The sequence below is a fragment of the Girardinichthys multiradiatus genome, chromosome 3 (assembly GCF_021462225.1).
Source record: "Girardinichthys multiradiatus isolate DD_20200921_A chromosome 3, DD_fGirMul_XY1, whole genome shotgun sequence".
NCBI classification, from domain to species: domain Eukaryota; kingdom Metazoa; phylum Chordata; class Actinopteri; order Cyprinodontiformes; family Goodeidae; genus Girardinichthys; species Girardinichthys multiradiatus.
The window spans coordinates 44,676,946-44,704,387 of NC_061796.1; the positions used below are offsets into that span (position 1 = coordinate 44,676,946).

The following is a 27,442-nucleotide window of genomic DNA, read 5'->3' on the forward strand; positions in this document are numbered from 1 at the left end:
TATGACATGGCAAAAAAGACAAAAAGAGAGAATTAAAGAGAAATTACTAGAAAAATACAGTAGCGAAAGATAAGGAAAGACACAGGATGGTGGAGTAAAGAGGAAGAAGAAAACAAGTAGAAAACAACTCAAAGGAGAAAAGGAACTTTCAGAGAAGTGATTTTAATATGAGGGAGGAAGAAAAAGAATAGCAAGGAGAAAGGAAAGAAGGTAAAAAAACTGAAGGTTGGAGATAGAAGGTTCCTCAAGTTATAAAATTAAGGAAACGCTAAGAAGGAGAACAAGATTCCAAGATAGAAATAAAGAAGATGGAACAGCAAAATAAAAGCAATGATGGGCTGAGAGTGGAAGATTATATTGAAGAAGATCAGGAGCAAAAACACTATAAATGTTGATAAATAAAATAAAAGCAACAACATGATAAAGGGAACAAAAAACTGATCCCATCATCATGTATGATGATAAGACTGAAGCATAGTCCTCTCATCTCTCGTGTTACCTTGCAGTAGTGAGGTTCCGGGTGCGACGCTCTCAGGTATGTTATCTCTGGTGTAGATGGAGTGAAGAAACTCTGGTGTGCAATCATTCTCGTCCATTATGTGGACAACAGCCTGAAGAGAACAGCTCACTTAGTCTTGGTATTTCTTATGTTAATATATGCTCGTCTCTACATGAAACTACAGAGAAATCAGAAACATTCAGGTCAAGTCTGGTGTAAATTTTAGGAAAGCACCAGCATGAAAGGTTTGATATCTGATATTAATGTCACTGTTATGGCTGATAACTGATAATTACCGCTATCATATATAATATATATATTTACCTACCCTTTCAACAGTGAAAATGTGTAATATCGGCCAATTTTTACTTCTGGGAACAATACAGATATGTAAAAAAATGACTAACATCGGCCAATACCAATGTTAATGCAGATCCCAAGTGATTTCCATCAGACAAATACTTTTCTATGATTGTAAGGCACTTCACAGTAATACCACAGACTGAAGATCAGATCAGATCTAACGTGAAAGCTAAAACCAGCCTTGTTATGTTCCCTAAACAACATTCATATGGAGAAAGGTTTGTGTGGAAGAGAGGCAACAAAATAGAAAGAAAAAAGGTTTTAAATCAAACAGCTTCAATGATTCTTAAAATGATGAGTGTAAAAATTTGAATTATACATACGGGCTCTAATATATATCTAAGAATGTTCCTTGCATTTATAATAGGCCTAAGGTTGGTGCCATTCCAAAAGAACAATGTTGTCCTCCTTCATCCATTTCCAACGCAAGTTATGATGTTTGTTTAGGATCACTGTCCTGTTAGAATATCCAGTAATGTCCATGCTGCTGCCATGTAGATGCTACATGGAGGGAAAGTAAGGTAAAGTTTGTAGTGTTCTTCAGTTTGAAAGGGTTTTGTCAGTGTTGCCAAGCATGGTCTGAACATAACTTTCTCCAGAATGCAGTTGGCTTGTCCATGTGTGAAGCTGCAGATTTCAGTCCAGCTTGAAGAGAAGGGGCTTCCATCTTGGTTTGCACCATTCCAATCCACGGTGGTCTAAAGCTTGATTCATTATGGGCAAAGACACTGGTGTTCCAGCAGTTTCCAGTTCATGGTAAGCATGAGCCCTGGTGTTTCCCAACCAATGGTTTTTTTTTTACTGAAGGTGGACATTTGTTCATATATTTGAAGGTTGGACATATTTTGATGTTTCAACAGGGCAATGATCCCAAACCAACAAATAAGGCAGGCTTACATTAAGCTTTGAGAAGTTGTTAAAACTCCAAAAAGGATAAGATTTTCTGCAACTTGCTAAAAGAAAACTATCTAATTATTGGTTGAGGTTTTTGTAAATGTATGAAATTAGAGAAACCCAGAATATATTTAAACTTATAATTCCAATCCTTGTTATTACCAAATAAGTTTTGTGTTATAGGCCTTAATTAACATGACCTTTATGCCAACGGTGAGTGTACATAAACTCCTGATTGGAACCGTACTGTTATTTCCCAGATTTATCATCAGAGGCAGACATTGTGTTGGCCATTCTGGTGTGAACTGCTGCAGAAACACATGTCACTGTAAAGCCATATAACTGATATCTGCTGCTTGAGGAGATGCACAATTCTGACCTATTTCTGTCTCTGTCTTTCCTTTAGACTCTTAAATCTCAAGCTTGAATCAGCCAGTAATACTCGTAGTTTGGTTCCAAAACCCCTTAATGAATTCAGTGCTGTTGTTTTCCAGTGAATCTGCTGATTGTTCCATTTAAAATGAGCAAAATGAACAAAAGGCATGTAACTTATTTCAGCTTGGGTTTATGGAACAGAAAGCATCAGAAAGACTAATGATCCTGGTAGACCAGAGTACTTATCTTCTCGCTCTAAACCATTTGGACACAACAGGAGATAATGGATTACTCAAAGGCTTCTATGCATGCACTGCCTGTTAGTGTGTATTAATCTGAAGATGTAGCCCTCTGCCTCAGATCATTTGCATAGCTTACCAAAACATTAAAAGTCCAGTTGTGATTTGTGTCGGCACCTGTGAAATTGAGAACTTTCATCATGAAAGTTTTATTTACTGCTCTGCAGTACATTATTAATTTAAGCCTGTGTGCTGAACACGTAAGCACAAAAAAATGTAAACTAAAACCTTATAGCATCTGATTCAGAAATGAATGTATTTTCATCAGAGTTAAGCATCAGCACCTTCAGATGTTTTTAAAATGGAGTTGATGGGTTGTGCCAGAGGTGGTGGTGAATTTTCACTGACAGAGAGGCTGTGACACAAGTTATGGGACAGTCAGACAAAAGCTCAAAACATTTCAGCCAAATCTCAACCAGTTGGCTATTTTTATGTGACCTTCTCTCTGTTTTGTTTGGTATTCACTGTATATGGACTGTTTATAGGTTACAGCATTTAGCAAAACAGTATTCTTCAGTATTCCCTAAAATAAGAACCGATAAACTACTGATGGCCTATAACTTAATGAACTGATGGCTGTTTTATGTCTGTTTAATTATATCTGTTTAAGCGGCAAAAATTGCTTTCTGTGTCATTCCTTGTTAAAATGAGTAAGCTTTGACAAAGTGTGGTGGGACACTGCGTTCACAGAATAACAGTTCACACTGACTGTCATCACAGGTCAGTAAGCCTGTGACCTTGTTCACGCCTGGCTTTGTCATGCCTCTGGGGTGAGTTGATCACAAGTAGACAGCCTCAGCTACAGGTGTGAATGCATGCACGACACACAGAGGTCACAGTGAGATCTGAGTTCCTGGGTAACATTCATATTTTCTCCTGGGCTGCAAAAAGACCAGATCACTTTACAGGGTGAACACCACTGGTCTTGAGGTTACAGTGAGGAATCACTCTACTGGAAGGACAAACCTGATAAGGAATGAATGAAATAAAATCATGTAGGAGACTTATTCACCATGTTGGGCAGTAAATAGTTTTATAAGTGGTTGTAGACCACAAATACTAAGTATTTTCCATTTGAAAGCTTATGTATGTTAAAAAATGTGTGCAGGAGTTTTTAATGTGTTTTAATCCAAATAAAAATGCTCTCATATGCATTTTAGTGCCAAGCTAGTTCCCTTTTTGATGTGCTACAACCACAAACTTTAGTTCATTTTATTGGGATTTTATTCATTAGACCAACAGAAGGTTGTGCATAATTGTGAAATCAAAGGAAAAGGATACATGGCTTTAATTTCTATTTACAAATTATTGTGGTGTGCATTTCTATTCAGCCCCCTGAGCTGCATGTTTTCTGGGGTATGTTTCTACCAGTTTTGCACATCTAGAGACTACACGTTTTGCACAATCTTCTTTGCAAAATGATCTGGATGAATGGAGAGCATCTGTGAAAATAAGTAGTCATGTCTTGAGACAATCACAGATTTTAGACTAGACTAGGCTCATTTTGTGGATGTAGGTGGACAGCCATGTCTTGGTAGGGTTAAATTTGTGCCGTACTCTTTCCATGTGTCCTCGATAAATTAAACATACGTCTGTAAGGTTGTCAAAGCTTGGGACACTGTTTTATAAACCAACCCTTACTTTAAACTTTTTCAGAACCTTTTCCCTGGCTTGTCTGTTGTGTTGATGCTCTTTGTTCACTAATGCTCTCTAAACAAACCTCTGTGGCCTATACAGTGCAGCCACATTTATTGTGCAATGAAATTACATGCAGGTGGACTCTACTATTTAGCTTGATGGCATTGATTAAATTCTATTTAAGGGCATCCGAGTAAAGTGGGGTGAATACAAGTGCACCCCACAGTTTTCAGATTTTTATGTGTACAACATTTAGAAATGTTGAAATTTTGCAAACTGTTATGGTCCACATAAGATTCCAATAATTTAAGTCTGTTGGTTTAATCTGAAAATATGCAAAACAATCCAAGGGGTGAGAATAATTTTGCAAGACACTTTAGAGAATTGAAATTAGACGTGACAAGTTGGCACCCTGTAAAGTCCGATCCCGTTTGTGCTGCTTAAAGCCGGGATCCGGTTATGCACATTGTGGCATACAGCTCATGAAAACCCAAAATTCCTATCTCACAAAATTAGCATATTTCATCCGACCAATAAAAGTGTTTTTAATACAAAAAACGTCAACCTTCAAATAATCATGTACAGTTATGCACTCAATACTTGGTCGGGAATCCTTTTGCAGAAATGACTGCTTCAATGCGGCGTGGCATGGAGGCAATCAGCCTGTGGCACTGCTGAGGTCTTATGGAGGCCCAGGATGCTTCGATAGCGGCCTTTAGCTCATCCAGAGTGTTGGGTCTTGAGTCTCTCAACGTTCTCTTCACAATATCCCACAGATTCTCTATGGGGTTCAGGTCAGGAGAGTTGGCAGGCCAATTGAGCACAGTGATACCATGGTCAGTAAACCATTTACCAGTGGTTTTGGCACTGTGAGCAGGTGCCAGGTCGTGCTGAAAAATGAAATCTTCATCTCCATAAAGCTTTTCAGCAGATGGAAGCATGAAGTGCTCCAAAATCTCGTGATAGCTAGCTGCATTGACCCTGCCCTTGATAAAACACAGTGGACCAACACCAGCAGCTGACACGGTACCCCAGACCATCACTGACTGTGGGTACTTGACACTGGACTTCTGGCATTTTGGCATTTCCTTCTCCCCAGTCTTCCTCCAGACTCTGGCACCTTGATTTCCGAATGACATGCAGAATTTGCTTTCATCCGAAAAAAGTACTTTGGACCACTGAGCAACAGTCCAGTGCTGCTTCTCTGTAGCCCAGGTCAGGCGCTTCTGCCGCTGTTTCTGGTTCAAAAGTGGCTTGACCTGGGGAATGCGGCACCTGTAGCCCATTTCCTGTACACGCCTGTGCACGGTGGCTCTGGATGTTTCTACTCCAGACTCAGTCCACTGCTTCCGCAGGTCCCCCAAGGTCTGGAATCGGCCCTTCTCCACAATCTTCCTCAGGGTCCTGTCACCTCTTCTCGTTGTGCAGCGTTTTCTGCCACACTTTTTCCTTCCCACAGACTTCCCACTGAGGTGCCTTGATACAGCACTCTGGGAACAGCCTATTCGTTCAGAAATGTCTTTCTGTGTCTTACGCTCTTGCTTGAGGGTGTCAATAGTGGCCTTCTGGACAGCAGTCAGGTCGGCAGTCTTACCCATGAATGGGGTTTTGAGTGATGAACCAGGCTGGGAGTTTTAAAGGCCTCAGGAATCTTTTGCAGGTGTTTAGAGTTAACTTGTTGATTCAGATGATGAGGTTCATAGCTCGTTTAGAGACCCTTTTAATGATATGCTAATTTTGTGAGATAGGAATTTTGGGTTTTCATGAGCTGTATGCCAAAATTTCACACTAACTATTTCAGTTAGTGTGCAATGAATCTAAAATATATGAATGTTAAATTTTCATCATGACATTATGGAAAATAATGAACTTTATCACAATATGCTAATATTTTGAGAAGGACCTGTATATACTGCATCTTTAGAGTCAAATATCTTGTTCATTGTTTTCACAAGATTTCACAAGATTAAAGTGAGGATCACTTTAATCTTGTGAGAAATGGAAAACATGCATTCCTAAAAAGTCATGACTGGAAATGCTTAATGCCGCATTGAATACAGAATCCCACAGTTATGACTAAAAGTGTTTATATTATTCTCATCAACAAATGAAAGCTTTTAATTCAAGAAAATTCACAATCTTTGCATAATTATCTTTTGGGAGGGTTTATTTGCATTTTTATTTTATATGGTGACTATGAAAAGCATCTTCCTTCATAATAGATAAAATTACCGCTCCAAAGTCCTTTTGAGATTTTTAAGTCAAAAACGTATATTTCTTTATGTGTAGATGGAAAAACCTTCATCGCAGGTCACTGACTTCTCAAGGTATTTATGATGTATACTTTTTGTTTAACATGTTAAAGACAACTTTGTTTATTCAGTTTTGACCATAGCTTAACTTGACCGAGCATTTTCACCAATATGTTTTCAATTCATACTAAACTAATACAAATAGGACTCACAAAGTGACCAATAGTACAAATTAATTTGTGCCTATCAGTGATATACAAAAAATCTGATGATATTTAGTACCTCCGCAACGCCACTGAGGCCGGTGTCGGTTTCGGAGGCGCGGACCTGCAGAGTGTGCAGGTTGTGACCGCTCTCGTAGTCGACCGATCTGGTGAGGCTCAGTGCGCCGCTTTCCTGGTTGATGCTGAACAGGTTTCCAGGGTTAATCAGTAACATGTAGGACAGACTCTTCTTCTGGAAAGAGATGGCCTGAACCACAGCAACACTGACCACAGACAAAACACAACAAGAAAGGTTACAGATGTTAGAGGCACACCGAAAACAATGACGGTTCATTTATTACAAGTCTCTGAACCTCCAGCTTTCTGTCAATGACATGTAGACTGGCTCTGCTAGAGGTCTTTTACTGTTTAAAGGAAGATCTCCTCTTTACTATCACTGACAATAGCAACAATCATGACAGGCAATACATCAAGTTGAAGATCAATCCCAATCCATTAGCCTAACAAAACTGACAAATCCACATTTTCTTTAGTATTAATGGAATCTGGCTAAATCTAAATAATGTAAGGTATTTAAAATGATAAGATCAGAGAAGCAGCAGTTAAACAAAAGTTAAAGAGAGAAAGTTAGGCAAACTAGTCTAAGAATAAATATGCAAAAAACTGCAACAAATGAATTAGGTGAAAAAATACATACATTCAAAACATTAAAGAAAAGAAAGACAGTAAATTCAAATAGTACTGGATTAGAAAATACTGGGTTGATTGAACTCAATAATATGAATGTTAAATGTCGTTTGTTGTTAATAAGTTTCCGATAAATACGGCTAAGTACTTACAGGTCATCAGAGTACAGTCAAGCCCATGCTTTTCACTGTCACTGCAAGGTCCAAGGAAGTAGATAATGCAAAAATATTTTGAGTTTTCTTAAGGAATTTTGTAAAGAAGAAATATGCTGCCCCCCATTTATGAAGAAATGTATTCTTATTCCTATATATTAATAATGTTAAATGGAAACAAAGGGTGTTCCTAACGGTTAACCAATAATTTTTCCATAAAATGTAGATAGGGTGGAGTTTACAATCAGATGTAGTTTATTTTCATTGCCCTATGTTGTTTATTTGAGATATGCACTTTGAGTGTGTCTTTACATTTTCTTTTTACATTTCTGCTGTCATTTCTACGACACTTAATGCAGACATCTAAATAAAAAGATGTTTCTGTGGTGGAGATACTATACCTCTGTAGGAATATATGTTCCTCGTGTGTGAGTAAATGATAATGTTACTGTGTTCACTCATTTATTTCATCTTGCCTGTTTAGATATTTCAGCCTGTCTGAAGCACTTTTTTATGTGTGAAGTGGGTCCACTAAATAAAATTGGCTTGCTTGGTGACAGTGTAAACATGACCACAGGTCAGAGAAAAGCTGCTCTACATTCATGTCTCCAAACAGACTTAAAGAGTGAAGAGTGACATCCTGGTGCTGCTCTTAAACTCTGTAGTTTTCATGGATTATTCTGAGCTCAAACCTACCATGGTTAGACGTCGTTAACCAATTTGATTAAAAGAGAAACACATGCATGCAGACACATGTGAGTGCATATAAAAGCTATATAATGGTAGCAGAGACACAGAAAAAACCCATACTGAGATACACCCACACAGCACTCAGAGGGTGGCATGGATACTTGGATATTAATACAATGTGCTTTGCGCCAGCAGCCCTGGGGGAGTCAACACACTCACACACTCCCCTTCATGTTTATCCAGACCTCACTTTTAATAAATATTTGAATTTGCCACACTTTCAAATTCTCAGCCTCAGGCCACACTCATACATCTGGGTCCTCTTCATCCATCCCACCCCCTTCCTTTTTCTCCTCATCATCCCTCTATCTCCAATTCCCTTATTCTCTTCTATTTTCTCCCTTCTGCCATCCTCTTTCTACCTCTTCCTCCTTCTTCCTCTTTTTCTTTTGTCTCACTCTTCAGGGCTCATCTTTTCATGCATCACATGACATGCAGAAACTCACAGAGACTCACAAAATCCATTCATTTTTCATGGTATTGGTATGTAAATGATGGTATTGCATGTGGAAGGTAATAACCTTTTCATGGTACTGTAATTAAGCATTTCTTAATATTATGTCAGTGTAGCACCATATATAGCCACATACACACATTATTTAACCACTGGAGTACTAAATGCAGTATAAACTGAGTATAAACTCAGTACATATTTCTAGGTAACATAACATACCTAGAAATATGTACAGCACTATCCACATTTATTGGCTTCCTTGATAAAAATGTGTAACAAGCCTCCAATATTTTTTGAAAATGTTTCACAAAATAGCTCAAAGTCTGTCAGGAGAGCATCTGTGAACGTCAATATTCAAGTCCTGAACCGGATTCTCCTCTTAATTTAGATATGGACTTTGACTAGGCCGTTCTAACACATCAATATTGTTTGATCTAAACCATTTCATTGTAGCTTTGGGTGTATGTTTGGGGTTGTCCTGCTTAAAAGTGGACCCCTGCTGCAATCTTAGGTGTTTTGGAGCCTCTAAAAGTTATTTTCTCCTGGATTGCCTGTATCTATCTCCATCCATCTTCCTATAAACTCAAACCTGCTTCCCTTGTCCATGTTCAAGAAAACCATCTCCATTACATGATGCAGCCATCACCATACGGATAGTGGGCTCAGGTCAATGTGCAGTGTTAACTTTTTGCCACACAACATGAGTTGTGTGGCAAACTTCAAACAGGAGTTTTTATTCCTGAATTAACAATGGCGTTTTTCTTGAAACTCTTCCATAAAAGCCAAATGTGTGAAGCATACAACTAATAGTTGTCCTGTCATCAGATTCTCCCACCTGAGCTGCAGATCTCTGCAACTCCTCTAGAGTAACAACGGACCTCTTGGATGCTTTTCTGATGAATGTTCTCCTTGCCTGCCTTGTAAGTTTAGGTGGATGGCCATGTCTTGGTAGGTTCACAGTTTAGCCATATGGCCTCTGTTTACTAATTGGGTGACTTCTTAAGCCACTTGCCTGCACTTGATTTTATTCAGGGATATTTGGGATAAGGGGGCTGAATTCATATGAAGTCAAAACGTTTTATATTATCTTTGTAAACATTTTTTAAAAACCATGTAACATTTTTCTGTTCCTTAATTATTTTACTTTGTGCTGCTTTATCCAATAAAATTGAAGTTGTTATGTAACAATATGTTGACAGGTTCAAAGGGTATAAATACTTATGCAAGGCGTTGTATTTTAAGGCTTGTTTAGACATCTTTATCAGAGGTAGCAATAACTGTAAAAACACACAAAAAAAAGATGTAACTGATGAAACTTTTTTAGTTAAAGTTTTTTAATGTTGAAAGTGTTGATCCCAAAAACTTTTCGAACTGGATTGCTGTGGGCCCTGTCCTGGGTCATTATCGATGTTTCATGAATGAAAGACGAACTTGGGTATACTTCATTTTTATATTAATACTTGAGATAAAAAATTTTAAACATGAGACACCTATCTAAAGCCTATCTAAACCTAAAACTATAATGTGAGATAGAAATAAGAGTTTATAAAACTGATCCTGGGACTCACGGCTGGGCAACAGGGGTGTTTTCCAGCACATTCAGGCTGTAAGTGGAGTTGGTGAACTGTGGTGGTCGATATCCGGCAAGGATGGAAACAGTGGCTGGTGGACCTTTACGACCTCCTCCGTTCACGGCCTGGACCCGCAGATGGTACTCCTTGCTTGGGGTCAGAGGTCGTCCTGTTGTCCTGATCAACCCAGAGCGACGATCCACCTCAAAGCACTCCTCACCTCCTTTACATACATGGATAAGGGCACGAACGAAGAAAGAAGCATTTGTATATTTGCCACAGAAATACTTTTAGAAAGAATACCTAGACCATGTTAAAATGAGTATTAATAGATAAACTAATCTTTTAGTTTATCACCAATAATGGGTCAGCAGATAAAAAGAGGAAAAAAACTTAAAATTTTAGATCTTTGAGTGCAGAAATAGATAAATCATTTCATTTTTTTCTATCTTTAATTTGACATATAACCTGTAAAGAAAGTTTGAAAATAGTATTGAAAAGTTTCTTGAAAGTATTGAAAAGTTAAACAAAATCTTTTAGTGATATATACAGTATGCATGTAAAATGGTATATATGTATATTAAAAATAAATGTTTTATAGGCTTCTCCTGAATGATTCCTTTGTACAATTAGATCATTTTGAGCCTTTGTAGCTTTTCTGCAAACTATGGCCTTAGATGAGGGATGCAAATAGGCAAATATCAAGAAATCAGTCAGAGGCCAGCTGAATATTATTTCATTCTCATGAGGTTCACTATGATTATGTTATGGAAACTGAATGCTGAAATTGAATCAAAAAGTACTTCAATCCATTTTTAGTTTAAGAGCGTGGAAACTTACACAGCCAGATTACAGAGGCCTTTTACCCTCAACAGATTGAGTAAGATTACAGGATAAATGTCACATTACGGGTGGAAAAAGGTTTTAAATTATTTGTCTTGGTTACAATTTTTGAAGTCACAAAAACTGAAATTTAAAAGGGGTGTGTACATTATTGAGAGCCACTGTTTATACTACTGCATCTGAAAATACTTCAGAATAGAATAGAATAGAATGATCCTTTATTTGTCCGTCACTGTGGTATTTCCAAGTGTACAATGGCAAAGTGATTTCCAAATTAAACAAATCAAGAGTGACATAAAATAACTTTAGAAAAATTTAATAAAAAAGTTAAAAAAAGTATACAGTTGTGCAGTCACATTCCATTTACTGCAGAACTAGTCATGCTTTTCTCACCATGTTTTCAGCTTAAAGCATTCTAATGGATAACTTGGTTTTATAGTGATGTAACTATGTAATAAATGTTGCCATTATTCAAACAGTAGATTCATTTGTGATTTTTTTTTTTTCATGTAAGCAACCATTTTTCAAATTGTCCACTTGTGTATAAATAAAGAGACAGAGTCCCAGCTGTCCAATTATGAAAAGCCAATTGAGGCAAATTGATGCTGGAGGCATGCTGCTTGTGTGTTTATTTATGTGTTCTCTGTGAGCTGCTTAACACTCTCTGAAGATGCAGAAAAAATGAGTGGGCTCATTTTCACTCACGTCCCTCTGGGTCTATGAGACAGTGAAAGGGAAGCTGGAGAAAAGAGGTGATGGAGAGATGGAACAGAGGAATGAAGAAGGAGGTAAAGAAGGAAGAGGAAGGAATGAATAGAAGAAGAGAGGGAAGGGATGAAAACCGGCAGGGAAGTGGAAGTGAGAGATCTGAAGGAAGTGAGGAATACTGAGGGGAAGAAAGAATCCCCAGCTGTTGACCAGAGGGTTCTGTAGCAACAGCTGCAGCCGAACTGTCAATCATCTCCTCCTTCTTGAATATTTTTTTTGTGACAGGTTTATTTGAGTCTCAATGAAATAATGTGTTGGCAAGAAAAAAATCAACATTAAAGCTCTTCAAGGGCTTTGAATGTCTGAATTATAAAGAAAAAAATGTCTCTTTCTGTGCCTCCAATTACCTGTCACTAATTAGGATAGGTAGCCAAATTAACAACCTCCAGTGGGATAAAACTATACTTAAACTGTTTGATCTGCTGGTACAATTCTGCTCTTTGACCAATGTTCAATAGCTGCTATTCATGTTGACTAGGACAATAAAGCACTCTCCAACTTGATATACATTTGTATTGTAAACTGAGATTATATGAGAAAACTGGGACATTAAAGGTGCTTACAGAGTTCTGCGTGGTGGTGCAACTCATCGAAGGGATAGCAGGAGGTAGAGCGAATAGTTTTTGTTCTTTTATTTAGAGAAGCATTCAGAAAAGCACCTGAGGATGTAGGTTTACCTGCTTTAATAAATAATCTTGGATCATGAGCTTGTTTCCACATTCTGTTCGTTTTCGGTATTTTTAAGAAGGAAGGGAATTTTTCAAACGGAATTTCATGCACTGAATGAGAGTGCAATTTGAGACATGATCCCGGAACGCAGTGCATGGCGTAGCGGTAGAGGGTACAACCCACATATGGAGGCCTCAGTCCTTGATGCAGTCATCCTGGGTTTGAGTCCCAATCCCGGAGACCTACGCTGCATGTCTCTCCACCCCATGTTCTGCCTCCTTACTTCACCAAACAAAAAATATAAAGGACACTAGTGCTTCAAAAAAAAAAAAAAAAGTTATATTCATATATATATATCACGTGATCACACGTGAACTTAATTAACCAAATGTAAAATAGTATAAGTTAAAACCCCCTGCAGGCATTCTGAAGTTGGTAAACAAAGCACTAAGCAAACTGAAAGCTGAAAATGACTGCCTTAAAATGTTTGACTTCCTGCGTATTTCAATGATGTGGGACTGGGTGGGGAGAGCCGAGGTAAAAAATAGAGATCTGACTGGGTAACACAAAAGCTAACTTATAAAATCATTATGATGATTTTTATTTTTATCTTTAAAAAGTTATTTTGTTTTTCTAGCCATTTGAACTTAAAATGAGCCATTTAAAAAAATATTTTTTAAAATGGCTCAATAATACATTTTAGATGTTCACACTGGTTAAAATCCCATTATTGCCACTAATTAGCTCCTCACTACACATACACACTGTGACCATATCTTCACATTGACATGATTCCAAATATAAATTATTGGATTATTTGTCAGTACACACGTGCTCACATTATCCCAAAGGGAAGCTCTTAATATGTGAATATTAAAAAGTAGCTCTATAAATATCAGTCTGTCTACTTCCTTCTCCTCCCTTCTATTTCTCAAAAAATATCAAAATAATAATATTTTTTTTAAATCCACAGCCACCGGCACCCATACGCCCACCTTTCAACTCCCCCACTTACAACCTCTCCTGAGACATTGGTATTATTCGCATTTCAGGGAGCTGTCTTTGCCCCGGGGAGCGATTAAGAGTGCAGATCTGTGCTGTTTATGCACTTTTTTTCTCCCGTTCCCTCTTGACAGTAATTGAAATCCAACAAGTCAATCTTTATTTATAAATCACTCCTTTGAGCAAAACAGGTCTGTCACAGAGAGCAAGGCAGAGAGGGAGCGGACCTAATTGCAGATACAGGCAGGAGATAAAAGGAAAGACATGACAGGTTTAGAGAAAAATAGACTGAGAAAACAAGGTTTTACTGTGATGGGTAAAAAAAGAAAAAGATGCAGTGCAAATAGTGACATCTTTTGCAGGTTTAAAGTTGTCTTTTATGCATTCTGAAGTGGCCTACACTGCTTAATAAAACATTGGATGGATGGATGGATGGATGGATGGATGGATGGGTGATATATATATATATATATATATTTATACATATATACATACATATACTTGTATATATATATAAATATATATATATATATCTATATCTATATCAGAATCAGAATCAGAATCAGAAAAGCTTTATTGCCAAGTACGTTTTTGGACATACAAGGAATTTGTTTTGGCGTAGTCGGTGCAATACAGTACAAATTAAACAGTATAAACATATCTACAATATAATATAAATATATGTGCACAGTTTTAAGTGAGTGAGAGTAAAAATAGAGCAGTATAAGATGCAAGAGCAATACAACAGTGCAGGTGATCATTGTGCAAGTAAAGCAGTGCAAGTAAAGCAGGAGTCCAAGCTGAGCGTTAATGTAACGCATAGAGTTACAAGTTACAGGTGTCCTGTCAGCAAAAAAAGGGGGGGTGTGGGGGAAAGGGACAGTGTCAGGGTGGTTTCCGGGCTTTGTTAACCAGGCTGGTGGCAGATGGGAAAAAACTGTTCTTCTGACGTGAGGTTTTGGTCCGGATGGACCGCAGCCTCCTGCCAGAGGGGAGAGTCTCAAAGAGTCTGTGACCGGGGTGGGAGGGATCAGCCAGAATCTTCCCTGCCCGCTTCAGGGTCCTGGAGGTGTACAATTCCTGGAGCGACAGTAGACTGCAGCCAATCACCTTCTCAGCAGACCGAATGACACGCTGCAGCCTGCCCTTATCCTTGGCTGTAGCAGCGGCGTACCAGATGGTGATGGAGGAGGTGAGGATGGACTCAATGATGGCTGTGTAGAAGTGCACCATCATAGTCTTTGGCAGGTTGAATTTCTTCAGCTGCCGCAGGAAGAACATCCTCTGCTGGGCTTTCTTGATGAGGGAGCTGATGTTTGGCTCCCACTTGAGATCCTGGGAGATGATGGTTCCCAGGAAGCGGAAAGATTCCACAGTGTCAATTGTGGAGTCACAGAGGGTGATGGGGGCAGGTGGGGCTGGGTTCTGCCTGAAGTCCACAACCATCTCTACTGTCTTTAGAGCGTTGAGCTCAAGGTTGTTCTGGCTGCACCAGTCCAACAGATGGTCCACCTCCCATCTGTATGCAGACTCATCACCATCAGAGATGAGTCCGATCAGGGTGGTGTCGTCCGCAAACTTCAGAAGCTTGACAGACTGGTGACTGGAGGTGCAGCTGTTGGTGTACAGGGAGAAGAGCAGAGGAGAGAGAACACAGCCTTGGGGGGAACCGGTGCTGATGGTCAGGGAGTCAGAGACGTGCTTCCCCAGCCTCACGCGCTGCTTCCTGTCAGACAGGAAGTCAGTGATCCACCTGCAGGTGGAGTCGGGCACACTCAGCTGGGAGAGCTTCTCCTGTAGCAGAACTGGGACGATGGTGTTGAAGGCAGAGCTGAAATCCACAAACAGGATCCTGGCGTAGGTTCCTGTGGAGTCCAGGTGCCGGAGGATGAAGTGAAGGGCTAGGTTGACTGCATCATCTACAGACCTGTTGGCTCTGTAGGCAAACTGCAGGGGGTCAAGGAGGGGGTCGGTGATGTCTTTTAGGTGTAAGAGCACAAGGCGCTCAAAGGACTTCATCACCACAGAGGTCAGGGCGACGGGTCTGAAGTCATTAAGCCCTGTGGTCCTTGGCTTCTTGGGAACAGGGACGATGGTGGAGGACTTGAAGCAGGCTGGCACATGACATGTCTCCAGTGAGGTGTTAAAAATGTCTGTGAAGACTGGAGACAGCTGATCAGCGCAGTGCTTCAGGCTGGCTGGTGAGACAGAATCCGGACCAGCAGCTTTCCGGGGGTTCTGTCTCCTGAAGAGTTTGTTGACGTCCCTCTCCTGGATGGAAAGAGCCGTCCTCGGCGTGGGTAGGGGGCTGGTGGGGGGGAACTTCAGGGTGGGGGTTGGAGGTGCCAAGGCCCCTCTTGAGGTTGGAGAGATGGGGGTGGTGGATTGTGGCTGCAGCTGTTGGGGGGCGTCGTGGGAGATGGTTGCAGGACTGTCCCTTTGTCTTTCAAAGCGGCAGTAGAACTCGTTCAGGTCGTTGGCGAGGCGTCGGTCGTTGATGGAGTGGGGGGCTTTCGGCTTGTAGTTGGTGATTTGCTTGAGCCCTTTCCAGACAGACGCAGAGTTGTTGGCTGAGAACTGGTTTTGGAGCTTCTCAGAGTACAGTCGTTTGGCCTCTTTCACTGCCTTGCCAAACTTGTACTTTGCCTCTCTGTATATGTCTTTGTCCCCACTCCTGAAGGCCTTTTCCTTATCCAGTCTTAACCTTCTGAGTTTAGCTGTGAACCAGGGTTTGTCGTTGTTGTAACTCACCCTGGTGTATGATGGTACACAGCTGTCCTCACAGAAGCTGATGTAGGAAGTCACAGCCTCTGTGTACTCGTCCAGACTGTTGGTAGTAGTCCTGAACACATCCCAGTCTGTACAGCCTAAACACGCCTGGAGATTCTCCACAGCCTCACTGCTCCACTTCCTTGTCGTCCTCACAACAGGTTTGCAGAGCTTTAGTTTCTGCCTGTATGCAGGAATCAGGTGGACCATGATGTGGACGGATTGGCCCAGTGCAGCACGTGGGACGGCGTGATAAGCGTCTCTGATGGTGGTGTAACAGTGTTCCAGAATGTTGTCCTCTCTGGTCGGACATTTTATAAACTGTCTATATTTGGGGAGTTCGTGGGTCAGATTACCTTTGTTAAAGTCGCCAACGACGATTACTAAGGAGTCCGGGTTGGTCCGCTCCACACTCTGTATCTGGTCGGCGAGCATGCGCTGTGCGACCTGCACGTTAGCTTGTGGCGGGATGTAAACACCGACCAGGATGAACGAAGCGAACTCACGGGGGGAATAGAAAGGCTTACAGTTTATGATGAAGGATTCCAGGTCTGGAGAACAGTGCTGCTGAATCACTGTCACGTCGTTGCACCAACCACTGTTGAGGTAAAAACAGATTCCTCCACCTTTCGCTTTGCCGGAGAGTTCCGTGTCTCTGTCCGCTCTGTAGAGCTGGAATCCTGCCAGCTGCAGCGCAGAGTCCGGTATTAATCCACACAGCCACGTCTCCGTGAAGCACAAAACTGCCGATGAATAAAAGTCCCTGTTTTTCCCCAACAACAGTTGTAGTTCCTCCATTTTGTTGGGAAGTGAGCGCACGTTAGAGAGAAATATTCCAGGTAACAGTGTTCGTAGTCCACGCTGGCGAAGACGTACCAGCACCCCAGCCCGTTTCCCTCTCTTCCGGCGTTTCACCGCGTGAACAAAGGTGAGCGCACCTTTAACCAGAATGTCCAAAAATTCCAGAGCAGTAGGCAGAAAAGTTGGAAATAACTCCTCTGGTGTAGTAGCCCTGATGTTCATGAGTTCTTCTCTGGTGAGAGAGCTCCGGGTACCATCACAGAAGACCGTTTTAAAGCAAAAAACAAAACAAAACAATGCGCACCAACACGCCGAGGCGACCATCTGCGGCGCCATCTTGGATTCTACCAAGAGGGCGCATGTATCTATATCTATATATATACATATACATGTATATATATAGATATAGATATATATATATATATTTATACATATATACATACATATACTTGTATATATATATAAATATATATATATATATCTATATCTATATATATACATGTATATATATATAGATATGTATGTATATATATATATATATATATATATATATATAGATACATATATATATATATATATTTATATATATACATATACATGTATATATATAAATATATATATATATATCTATATATATACATGTATATATATATAGATATGTATGTATATATATAGATACATATATATATATATATTTATATATATACATATACATGTATATATATAAATATATATATATATATCTATATCTATATATATATATACATGTATATATATATATAGATATAGATATATATATATTTATATATATACAAGTATATGTATGTATATATACGTATATATACATACTTATATATATATATGTGTGTGTATAGCCCAGGTGTGTGTAAATAATTACATTTAAAAACCTAGAGAACGTACCATCCAGTAGGACGAAGTGAGCTTGTCCCAGTGTACCGTCTCGTTGTCTCGCTGACAGACGATACACTACTGAGCCAGGGGTGGCATCAGGACCCACGGCACCCAGGTAAGGTGACGGAAACATCCCCCACTGGAGGTCAGCCTGACTGGGCAAGCTCAAAGATAATCTGCACAGATACCACTCATCACCTGGATATGGAAAGACAAAAGGATAAGATAATTATTTATCTTACAGGAATATGACATTATTATCTGCAAGCTTGTACTCAAAGATGAACAACAACTAAACACTAAATAGGTTTGTTTTCATGATTATAAAACCAAGACATCTTCAGATTGTTTTGTCTTCTATTCTGATTATCTTTATTCTCTGTCCAGAGTCGGAGAAGTTACAAATACATCTCCAGTTGGATAAGAGTGACTAAATATCAAACTGTGTCCATCATTTTTCCATATTAGTTATCGCTGCACTGCTCAAGAAAAACAGCTATTTTGTGCATTTTGGTTGCTGCTTCTGTGCTGAGTTGATGCCATTGTTGTCTCTGCTTTGCAACAAGGAAGCTCGTTAGATAAACCAGCTCTACTCGCTCAGACAGCAGTCTAAAAGGGGAGCAGCTCCCAGCCAAAGGGGACAAGGTGACATTTCTCTTTAACATCTCTCATGTTTTCCCATGTTTCATCTCCACCATGCTGCACGAGAAGACAAAAACCAAGGAGCAAAGGATGAAAAGGAGAAAAAGAAGCAGCTCCTCCAAAATAACAGCAAAACTTTGAGAAGAAGACACAGGAAGGAGCATACCAGGTGCTCACAATTGCCCAGTAAAAACACACATGCTCATCTCGTCTACAATTCTGCTCTCTATCTTTATTCTTATTATTTCACGTTGTCTGGTTCTGAAGCGGGATTTGTTCAGTTTGGGGGTGCCTCGGTGCTCGCTGTTGTTTTGACTCTTGTGTCGTTTCACAGAAGCTCAGGAGACAACAGCCTAACAAGAGAGGAAACTTCACTTCAGAGGAACCAGAGAAGAAAGGAAGGATGAGCAGGTGACAGGAGAGGAGATGACAACACAACACATCGGTGTCTTTTTCTGGCTTTTTATATCACCTCTGAAGGTGTGTCAACAAACTGAGAGCAGGAGAGGGAGGGAGGAGACAGAGGGCAGGATGAGGAAAATGAGGTCCCTCTGCACATCAATTCATGCACTGACATGGAAATTAGAGTTAAAGTAGAAGAAACAAATGGGAAAGAGACAAAATATTTAAGGAATGACAAAAAATAGAAAGTAAAGGCAAAAACCAAAATAATGAAAAATACAAATAAATGAAAATAAAATGAAACAATGTTAATTAAATAAAAGAAAGAACAGCGATCAGATGCATTTCACGGTATATCTTCATTCCCCTGGACCTTAGAAGTCGCCAACCACAGGTCATAAATCCACCCTTACAAAGCTCCTAAACTATAACAAAGTCTCTCACATGGAAATAAGAAGGCCGTCTCCATGTGAAAATAATGCTACATGCTACAGAAGAGCGCAGTAAAACAGTGATTTAAATAACAGTTGTGAATAAAGGGGGAAAAATCAACTTAAAAGCACACAGAGAAGAGGAGGTGTTGATAATAAGCAAGAGGCTTCAACAAATCAGCATCTTGTTTTCAGTATGCATCATTGCTCTTCAGTCAAATGATAAAATCCAGAATAATCACATCTATTCCTGTGCATCGCTTAACATACGCTGAGCTGTGGCCCGTGCATGAAAGCGAAATGAAAGCTGTCCTATAATAATGATAAATATTAACACATTCAGATGCAGCACCAGAGGTCAACAACACATATTAGGCAGGGCGCAAACTACAAAAACTCCTCTGAATAAAAACAAGCATTCTGGAGTGAGGGAGCAGGCGGAGCCATCAGCTGGACATAATGTCTCCTTCATACCTCCAGACAGTTGAAAGGTCACTGACACCAGAATAATGTGATGGAAATTCTTGCAGTAAGCATTCCAAAGTATATGACCTTTAGGTTACCTCACTCCTCAGAATATCTGCATTAGAGGAGTAAGCTGTAAAAGCCATTATCAGAAGTTTAATGGTTAAGACCCATCTTTTAGGGTGATGTCAGGAAGGGCAGTTAGGTCTGTTCCTAGATAACTTTGTCACCTTTGAACTCAAGAAGGGTCTGGGCCATAAAACACAGACTCTTTGAAGTTGAGATAACACTGTTATGTTTGGTATAAATACTGTGTGTAAATGTTGATCGGGGCTCTGTTTCACTGACTAACCTCATTGTCAGGGTCTTCAAACGCTGAATGCCTTTGAATAAAACTTGTAAAGACAAAGTCCGGATTTTCTCTTCTTGTGAGTCAACTTCTACCCACTTTGATGAGAAAATTCCACAACAATTTTAGCGTCACGAACAGGATCTAACGTGCCAGAGGAGACCGCAGGACGGGGACACGGATGCCTGGCCAGCCTGATAGTTGTTCTCAGTCCACTTCCATTTTACAGAAGGGAGTTCTGGTGCCCGCCTGCGGCTTCTGGCCGATTGGATCCGAACTATTTGTCTTCAAATATATCTGGGTGAGAAGTTGCTCTGTATGATATAATGTATATTATTATTTTTATTACACATTAAGCATCATCTCCTAACTAATTAATTAGGTTCCGGAGTTGCGAGTGGGAGGACATCAGGTGAGGACCCGGTCACCCTGCAAAGGAATTACAGGGAGGTTCTCATTGGTAACAATAAGATAAAGCAGAACACAGGGTTTTGCAGGTGGTTTTTAGCAATTTTCTACACCTCATAAAGGAGAAAAGCCAGACGGCAGACGTGCCGCTGAACGGGTAATAAAAATGGTTCCGGAACCTTGAGGCATCAGGGGTGTCTCCTTCTTCATACTCTGATTTACAGGTCCTTCTCAAAATATTAGCATATTGTGATAAAGTTAATTATTTTCCATAATGTAATGATGGAAATGTAACATTCATATATTTTAGATTCATTGCACACTAACTGAAATATTTCAGGTCTTTTATTGTCTTAATACGGATGATTTTGGCATACAGCTCATGAAAACCCAAAATTCCTATCTCACAAAATTAGCATATCATTAAAAGGGTCTCTAAACGAGCTATGAACCTAATCATCTGAATCAACGAGTTAACTCTAAACACCTGCAAAAGATTCCTGAGGCCTTTAAAACTCCCAGCCTGGTTCATCACTCAAAACCCCAATCATGGGTAAGACTGCCGACCTGACTGCTGTCCAGAAGGCCACTATTGACACCCTCAAGCAAGAGGGTAAGACACAGAAAGAAATTTCTGAACGAATAGGCTGTTCCCAGAGTGCTGTATCAAGGCACCTCAGTGGGAAGTCTGTGGGAAGGAAAAAGTGTGTCAGAAAACGCTGCACAACGAGAAGAGGTGACCGGACCCTGAGGAAGATTGTGGAGAAGGGCCGATTCCAGACCTTGGGGGACCTGCGGAAGCAGTGGACTGAGTCTGGAGTAGAAACATCCAGAGCCACCGTGCACAGGCGTGTGCAGGAAATGGGCTACAGGTGCCGCATTCCCCAGACCCGGGCTACAGAGAAGCAGCACTGGACTGTTGTTCAGTGGTCCAAAGTACTTTTTTCGGATGAAAGCAAATTCTGCATGTCATTCGGAAATCAAGGTGCCAGAATCTGGAGGAAGACTGGGGAGAAGGAAATGCCAAAATGCCAGAAGTCCAGTGTCAAGTACCCACAGTCAGTGATGGTCTGGGGTGCCGTGTCAGCTGCTGGTGTTGGTCCACTGTGTTTTATCAAGGGCAGGGTCAATGCAGCTAGCTATCAGGAGATTTTGGAGCACTTCATGCTTCCATCTGCTGAAAAGCTTTATGGAGATGAAGATTTCATTTTTCAGCACGACCTGGCACCTGCTCACAGTGCCAAGACCACTGGTAAATGGTTTACTGACCATGGTATCACTGTGCTCAATTGGCCTGCCAACTCTCCTGACCTGAACCCCATAGAGAATCTGTGGGATATTGTGAAGAGAACGTTGAGAGACTCAAGACCCAACACTCTGGATGAGCTAAAGGCCGCTATCGAAGCATCCTGGGCCTCCATAAGACCTCAGCAGTGCCACAGGCTGATTGCCTCCATGCCACGCCGCATTGAAGCAGTCATTTCTGCAAAAGGATTCCCGACCAAGTATCGAGTGCATAACTGTACATGATTATTTGAAGGTTGACGTTTTTTGTATTAAAAACACTTTTCTTTTATTGGTCAGATGAAATATGCTAATTTTGTGAGATAGGAATTTTGGGTTTTCATGAGCTGTATGCCAAAATCATCCATATTAAGACAATAAAAGACCTGAAATATTTCAGTTAGTGTGCAATGAATCTAAAATATATGAATGTTAAATTTTCATCATGACATTATGGAAAATAATAAACTTTATCACAATATGCTAATATTTTGAGAAGGACCTGTAGTTATGTCAGAATTAATTTCTTTGGTTCTATGTAATGTGATCTTGGTTACTAGAACATTTTTGTTCAAACTTTTTGTTGGATTGTCGCATGGGTTGGACCCTGCGCCAGAAGAGGGGAATGTCACAATAAAGTAACATGGGGTTCCAAAAGTTTTAGCACTCATGGGAAAAAGGGTAGTTCAGACCTCCAGTGAGGACTTAGTGACAATGCGAAAGAGACGTACTTTGTTCATAAATGGTGCATAGCTCCTTAAGACCACATTCTGAAAACCTGTCTGAAATTATGGTGTTGATTCTTTTGTGAAATTTTACATCTCTACAGATTAGACCATTTTTGAAATTATTTTTGGGTTTTCTGAAACTATGGAAATAATGACCTGTAATCAGGCCTTCCTCAAACATCAGGTCACATTTTTGATATTCAGAATATTTAGCTGATGGTCACTGCTAGTATATCAAGTGAAGTCAGAAGATCAATTGTTTTGATTTTGTTGGATGTTTTGATGAAGTTCATGTAGTGAAGCACTTAGGTTTGAGAATGGGACTTTGAATTGAAAATTAGCCAAGTGTTGTGAAGGCCCTGTTCTCACTTATATAAGATTGAGACAAATGACACAGGCAAATCTCAGTCCTTTTGAAGTGCTGTGTGGCAGGTCTCCTAATTTGGGCATGGGGATATTGCCAAGATCATTTTCTTCCACATCTTTGTGTGAAGATTGGATGTTGTTTTACTGTCAAAACCTGTCCACTGTGTTTTCTCAAGTTTCACAGACGGTGATGGCTGTATTACCAGAAACAGCCACTTCCACCCTCCAGTCCTTTTTCCCTGGCGACTGGATTCTGGTCAGAGAGTCTAGGAGAAAACACTGGAAGTCCAGGGGCTGGAATGGCCCATATCAGATCCTACTAGTCACCCAGGAAAGCTGCAGGAAAGCTCCAGCTCCTCCAGCTTCATCTGGCTTCCAGGACACAAGTCATCTTCCAACTGGATCATCCACGGCCTGAAAGGTGTGAGGACAGCGGACCACCACAAGACAAAGAAATGTAAGCTGATCACTGGCAAGTGATTGAAGAGGTGGTTGAAGAACACTGTTTTTACAAGGGCACAATAATCCCTTGGGCAGTGCAACGTTATTTCAGAATCTACTTAAGGCCATCGCATTGCCTGAAAGTTAGAAATCATAAGGTCATTTGCCTCACTGCACACACACCACAGTGAGAGACACATAGGAAACATACAGGGAAGACCTCTACACATTTGCACATAACATTTCTCTGGATGATGGACTGGCAACGTCTGCAACAGAGAGACAGTCAAACATGCGCCATGATGCTTATTCTCCTTAATTTCTTAACATTTGGTGGCTACTAGGCTCCTTTGCCAGGACAGCGAGGGTCAGCCAAATTCTTTTCTTCCACTTTGACAGCGAGACTGACTCTGAGGAGGATATCTCGAATGCTTTTATCTAACTTTCATGTTTATTGCTTGATGTTTATCATTATGGTATTATTACAAATTTGAAATGTGTTCATTTCCACCGTTGTTTAGTTGGACTATGGAAGCCTAACTTCCAGCAGATTAGAGTTCCTGTTTCTAAACATATTTCTAGAGGAGTTTCCAACGACCGCCCACCTGTACCAGACTGGTAACAGGGCAGCTTTAAGCCACTCAGGAGAGGCAGCAGGATTTTTGTTTTTTAAGTTGTGTTTATAATTTGTTTTCTTTGGAAAAAACTGTTTGCTTTCTGTACCAGAAGAAAGGACATTCCACTTCAGGGACACGATGTAGTTAAATGGAAGATGTTCTGTTCTGATGCTAATGATTGGTATTGCAAGTATTTTTATTACTCCTGTGTTCATTTGGGAAAAGGTACAGCAAAGACAATGTAAGGCTAATCTGAGGAATTATGCTAATAATACTCATCAGCGGATTTGAAGAGAGATTCATCACTTTTCTGACTACCATGATCATACTGATAATGTCTGGTGGCAACGTATGCATCAAACTGTGAGGATGATAATCACATGCATATTTTATTAAATATGTATGGCCCTGTAGTGGTCTCACTGACTGAAAGCCTACAAGACATGGTCCACCTAAACTGACGGGTTGGGCAAGGAGGGCACTAATCAGATAAGAGGCCAAGAGGTCCATGGTAACTCGAGGAGCTGCAGTATTCCACAGCTCAAGTAAAAACTGTTGACAGGACAACTCCCAATCATTGTTAATGATTGTTTGAGTTTGCCACAATCCATGTAAGGGACACAGTGAACATCTGAAAAAAGCTGTTCTGGTGGCAAGACTTAAAAAATTCAATCTCTAAATGTGTGTTTTTTAAACATTTTGGAAACCATGTATCCTTATCTTTCCACTTAACTATTACAAACTACCGTCCAATAATGTCCCCAGTGGAGGTCAGCAGCCTCCCACCCCTACTGTAAACAGTGTTGGGCGAAGCACTGCTTCCCCCTCCTGAGGCGCAGGACGGTTTGCCAGAATCGCTTCAAGGCCAAGTGGTAGACCTTCTCCATGGCCTTACCGAACTCCTCCCAGGCCTGTGTTTTTCCCTCTGCCACCGCCCAGGCCGCAGCACGCTTGGCCTCACGGTACCCGTCAGCCGCCTCAATAGTCCCACAAGCCAACCACAGCCAGTGGTGGAAGGAGTACTTCGAGAATCTCCTCAATCTTGCCATCACACATTACCTGGTGGAAACAGAGGCTGGGGACTTGGGCTTGGACTCTTTCATCACCCAGGCTGAAGTCACCAAGGTGGTTAAAAAGCTCCGTGGTGGCAGGGCTTCGGGTGTGGATGAGATCCGCCCTGAGTACCTCAAGTCTCTGGATGTTGTGGGGCTGTCATGGTTGACACGCCTCTTCAACATTGCGTGGCGGTCGGGGACAGTGCCTCTGGACTGGCAGACTGGGGTGGTGGTCCCCCTTCATAAGAAGGGTGACCGGAGGGTGTGTTCCAACTACAGGGGGATCACACTCCTCAGCCTCGCTGGTAAGGCCTATGCCAGGGTATTGGAGAGGAAAGTCCGGCCGATAGTCAAACCTCGGCTTCAGGAGGAGCAGTGTGGTTTTCGTCCCGGCCGTGGAACACTGGACCAGCTCTATACCCTCTACAGGGTACTCGAGGGTTCATGGGAGTTTGCCCAACCAGTTCACATGTGTTTTGTGGACCTGAAGAAGGCATTCGACTGTGTCCCTCATGATGCCCTGTGGGGGGTGCTCCAGGAGTATGGAATCGGGGGCCCTTTATTAGGGGCCATTCGGTCCCTGTACGAGTGGAGCAGGAGTTTGGTCCGCAATGCCGGCACTAAGTTGGACCTGTTCCCGGTGCATGTTGGACTCCGGCAGGGCTGCCCTTTGTCACCGGTCCTGTTCATAACTTTTCTGGACAGGATTTCTAGGCGCAGCCAAGGGCCGGAGGGGGTCTGGTTTGGGGACCAGAGGATTTGGTCTCTTCTTTTTGTAGATGACGTGGTCCTGCTGGCCCCCTCTAGCCAAGACCTACAGCATGCGCTGGGGAGGTTCACAGCCGAGTGTGAAGCGGCTGGGATAAAGATCAGCTCCTCCAAGTCCGAGGCCATAGTTCTCGACCGGAAAAGAGTGGCTTGTCCTCTTCAGGTTGGAGGGGAGTTCCTGCCTCAAGTGGAGGAGTTTAAGTATCTCGGGGTCTTGTTCGCGAGTGAGGGAAGAATGGAGCGGGAGATCGACAGACGGATCGTTGCGGCTGCCGCAGTAATGGGGGCGGTGTGCCGGTCCGTTGTGGTGAGAGCTGAGCCAAAAAGCAAAGCTCTCAATTTAGCGGTCGGTCTACGTTCCTACCCTCACCTATGGCCATGAACTTTGGGTCATGACTGAAAGAACGAGATCCCGGATACAAGCGGCTGAAATGAGCTTCCTCCGTAGGGTGGTGGGCACTCCCTTAGAGATAGGGTGAGGAGCTCGGCCATCCAGGAGGGGCTCTGAGTAGAGCCACTGCTCCTCCACATCGAGAGGAGCCAGTTGAGGTGGCTCGGGCATCTATACCGGATGCCTCCTGGACGCCTTCCTCGGGAGGTGTTCTAGGCTCGTCCCACCGGGGGGAGGCCCAGGGGACGGCCCAGGTCTGGAGAGAGGGACGTCTGGGTGTCTCTGCTGAGTCTGCTGCCCCCACGACCCGGTCCCGGATAAAGCGGAAGACGACGAGTACGAGTACGAGTATTGCAAACTACTTTGTGTCAGTCCATCACCTAAATCAACAATCATTTTGAAGATTGTAGCATGACTAAATAGATGGATAAATGTATTTATTTTGTCTGTGGTGAATAGGGACAACACTGTTAAGCCTTCAGGTGTTACAGCTATTTGTCTTATCTAAGTTTAACTTGTCATATACCTTTACTTATTCCTCTCAGCACAGAAAATTTACCGCACAGCTTGAACAGTGTAGAGATTCCTGATGTGAGCGGCTAAACTAGAGCCAAAGCTTCATGAACACTTGCAGGTATGTAAAGACTCAGGAAGAGCAGAATAATGACACACTGAATAAATGTTGTGGACATCTAAAGAATGGCTTGATTTGTACAGCTTTTCTCTCATCTCAGATGTAAAATGAGAGACAAATGATGCTATTAAAATTAGTTTCTACATTGTTATTGTCGTTCTTTACTTTCTCTTTAGCCAGATAAGTTTTTTCTCTGTGCCAGTCAGAACACATTTCTCAGATTTTCTAGACAGTCTAACATGTGAACAAATGCCTCTAAATGAGATTGAATTTGTTCTGCTCAGCCTTTCATCCATGGTGTCTTTCATCCCTCTGCTTCAACTCACATCGCCCTGTGTTTTACGGTAAGTTCCTTTCATTGGTTAGATTAAATTTTCCCTGGCACTGAACTGCAGCACCATTTTTAGGTTAGAAGGGCTGGGGAGATGCTTCACACTGCAGTGAATCTCTTAAATTGTACGTTTTATGAAAGCAATCTAGAGGGGACAGGTCTATGAAGACTGAAGTAAATAAAGGTCATACGGCATCAATGATCTTAC

General features: G+C 41.3%; 1 protein-coding gene across 1 annotated transcript in view; it reads right to left on the reverse strand.

Annotated features, from left to right (window-relative positions):
- Positions 1-27,442, reverse strand: part of si:dkey-22o22.2 (neural-cadherin) — a 185,274-nt gene that overhangs the window by 86,436 nt on the left and 71,396 nt on the right. Inside the window, exons 2-5 of the mRNA XM_047361368.1 lie at positions 17,932-18,120; positions 10,156-10,381; positions 6,603-6,807; positions 500-611 (exon numbers count right to left, since the gene is read on the reverse strand). Coding sequence (XP_047217324.1) covers positions 500-611; positions 6,603-6,807; positions 10,156-10,381; positions 17,932-18,120 — 732 coding nt within the window. The remainder of the gene's footprint in view (positions 1-499; positions 612-6,602; positions 6,808-10,155; positions 10,382-17,931; positions 18,121-27,442) is intronic.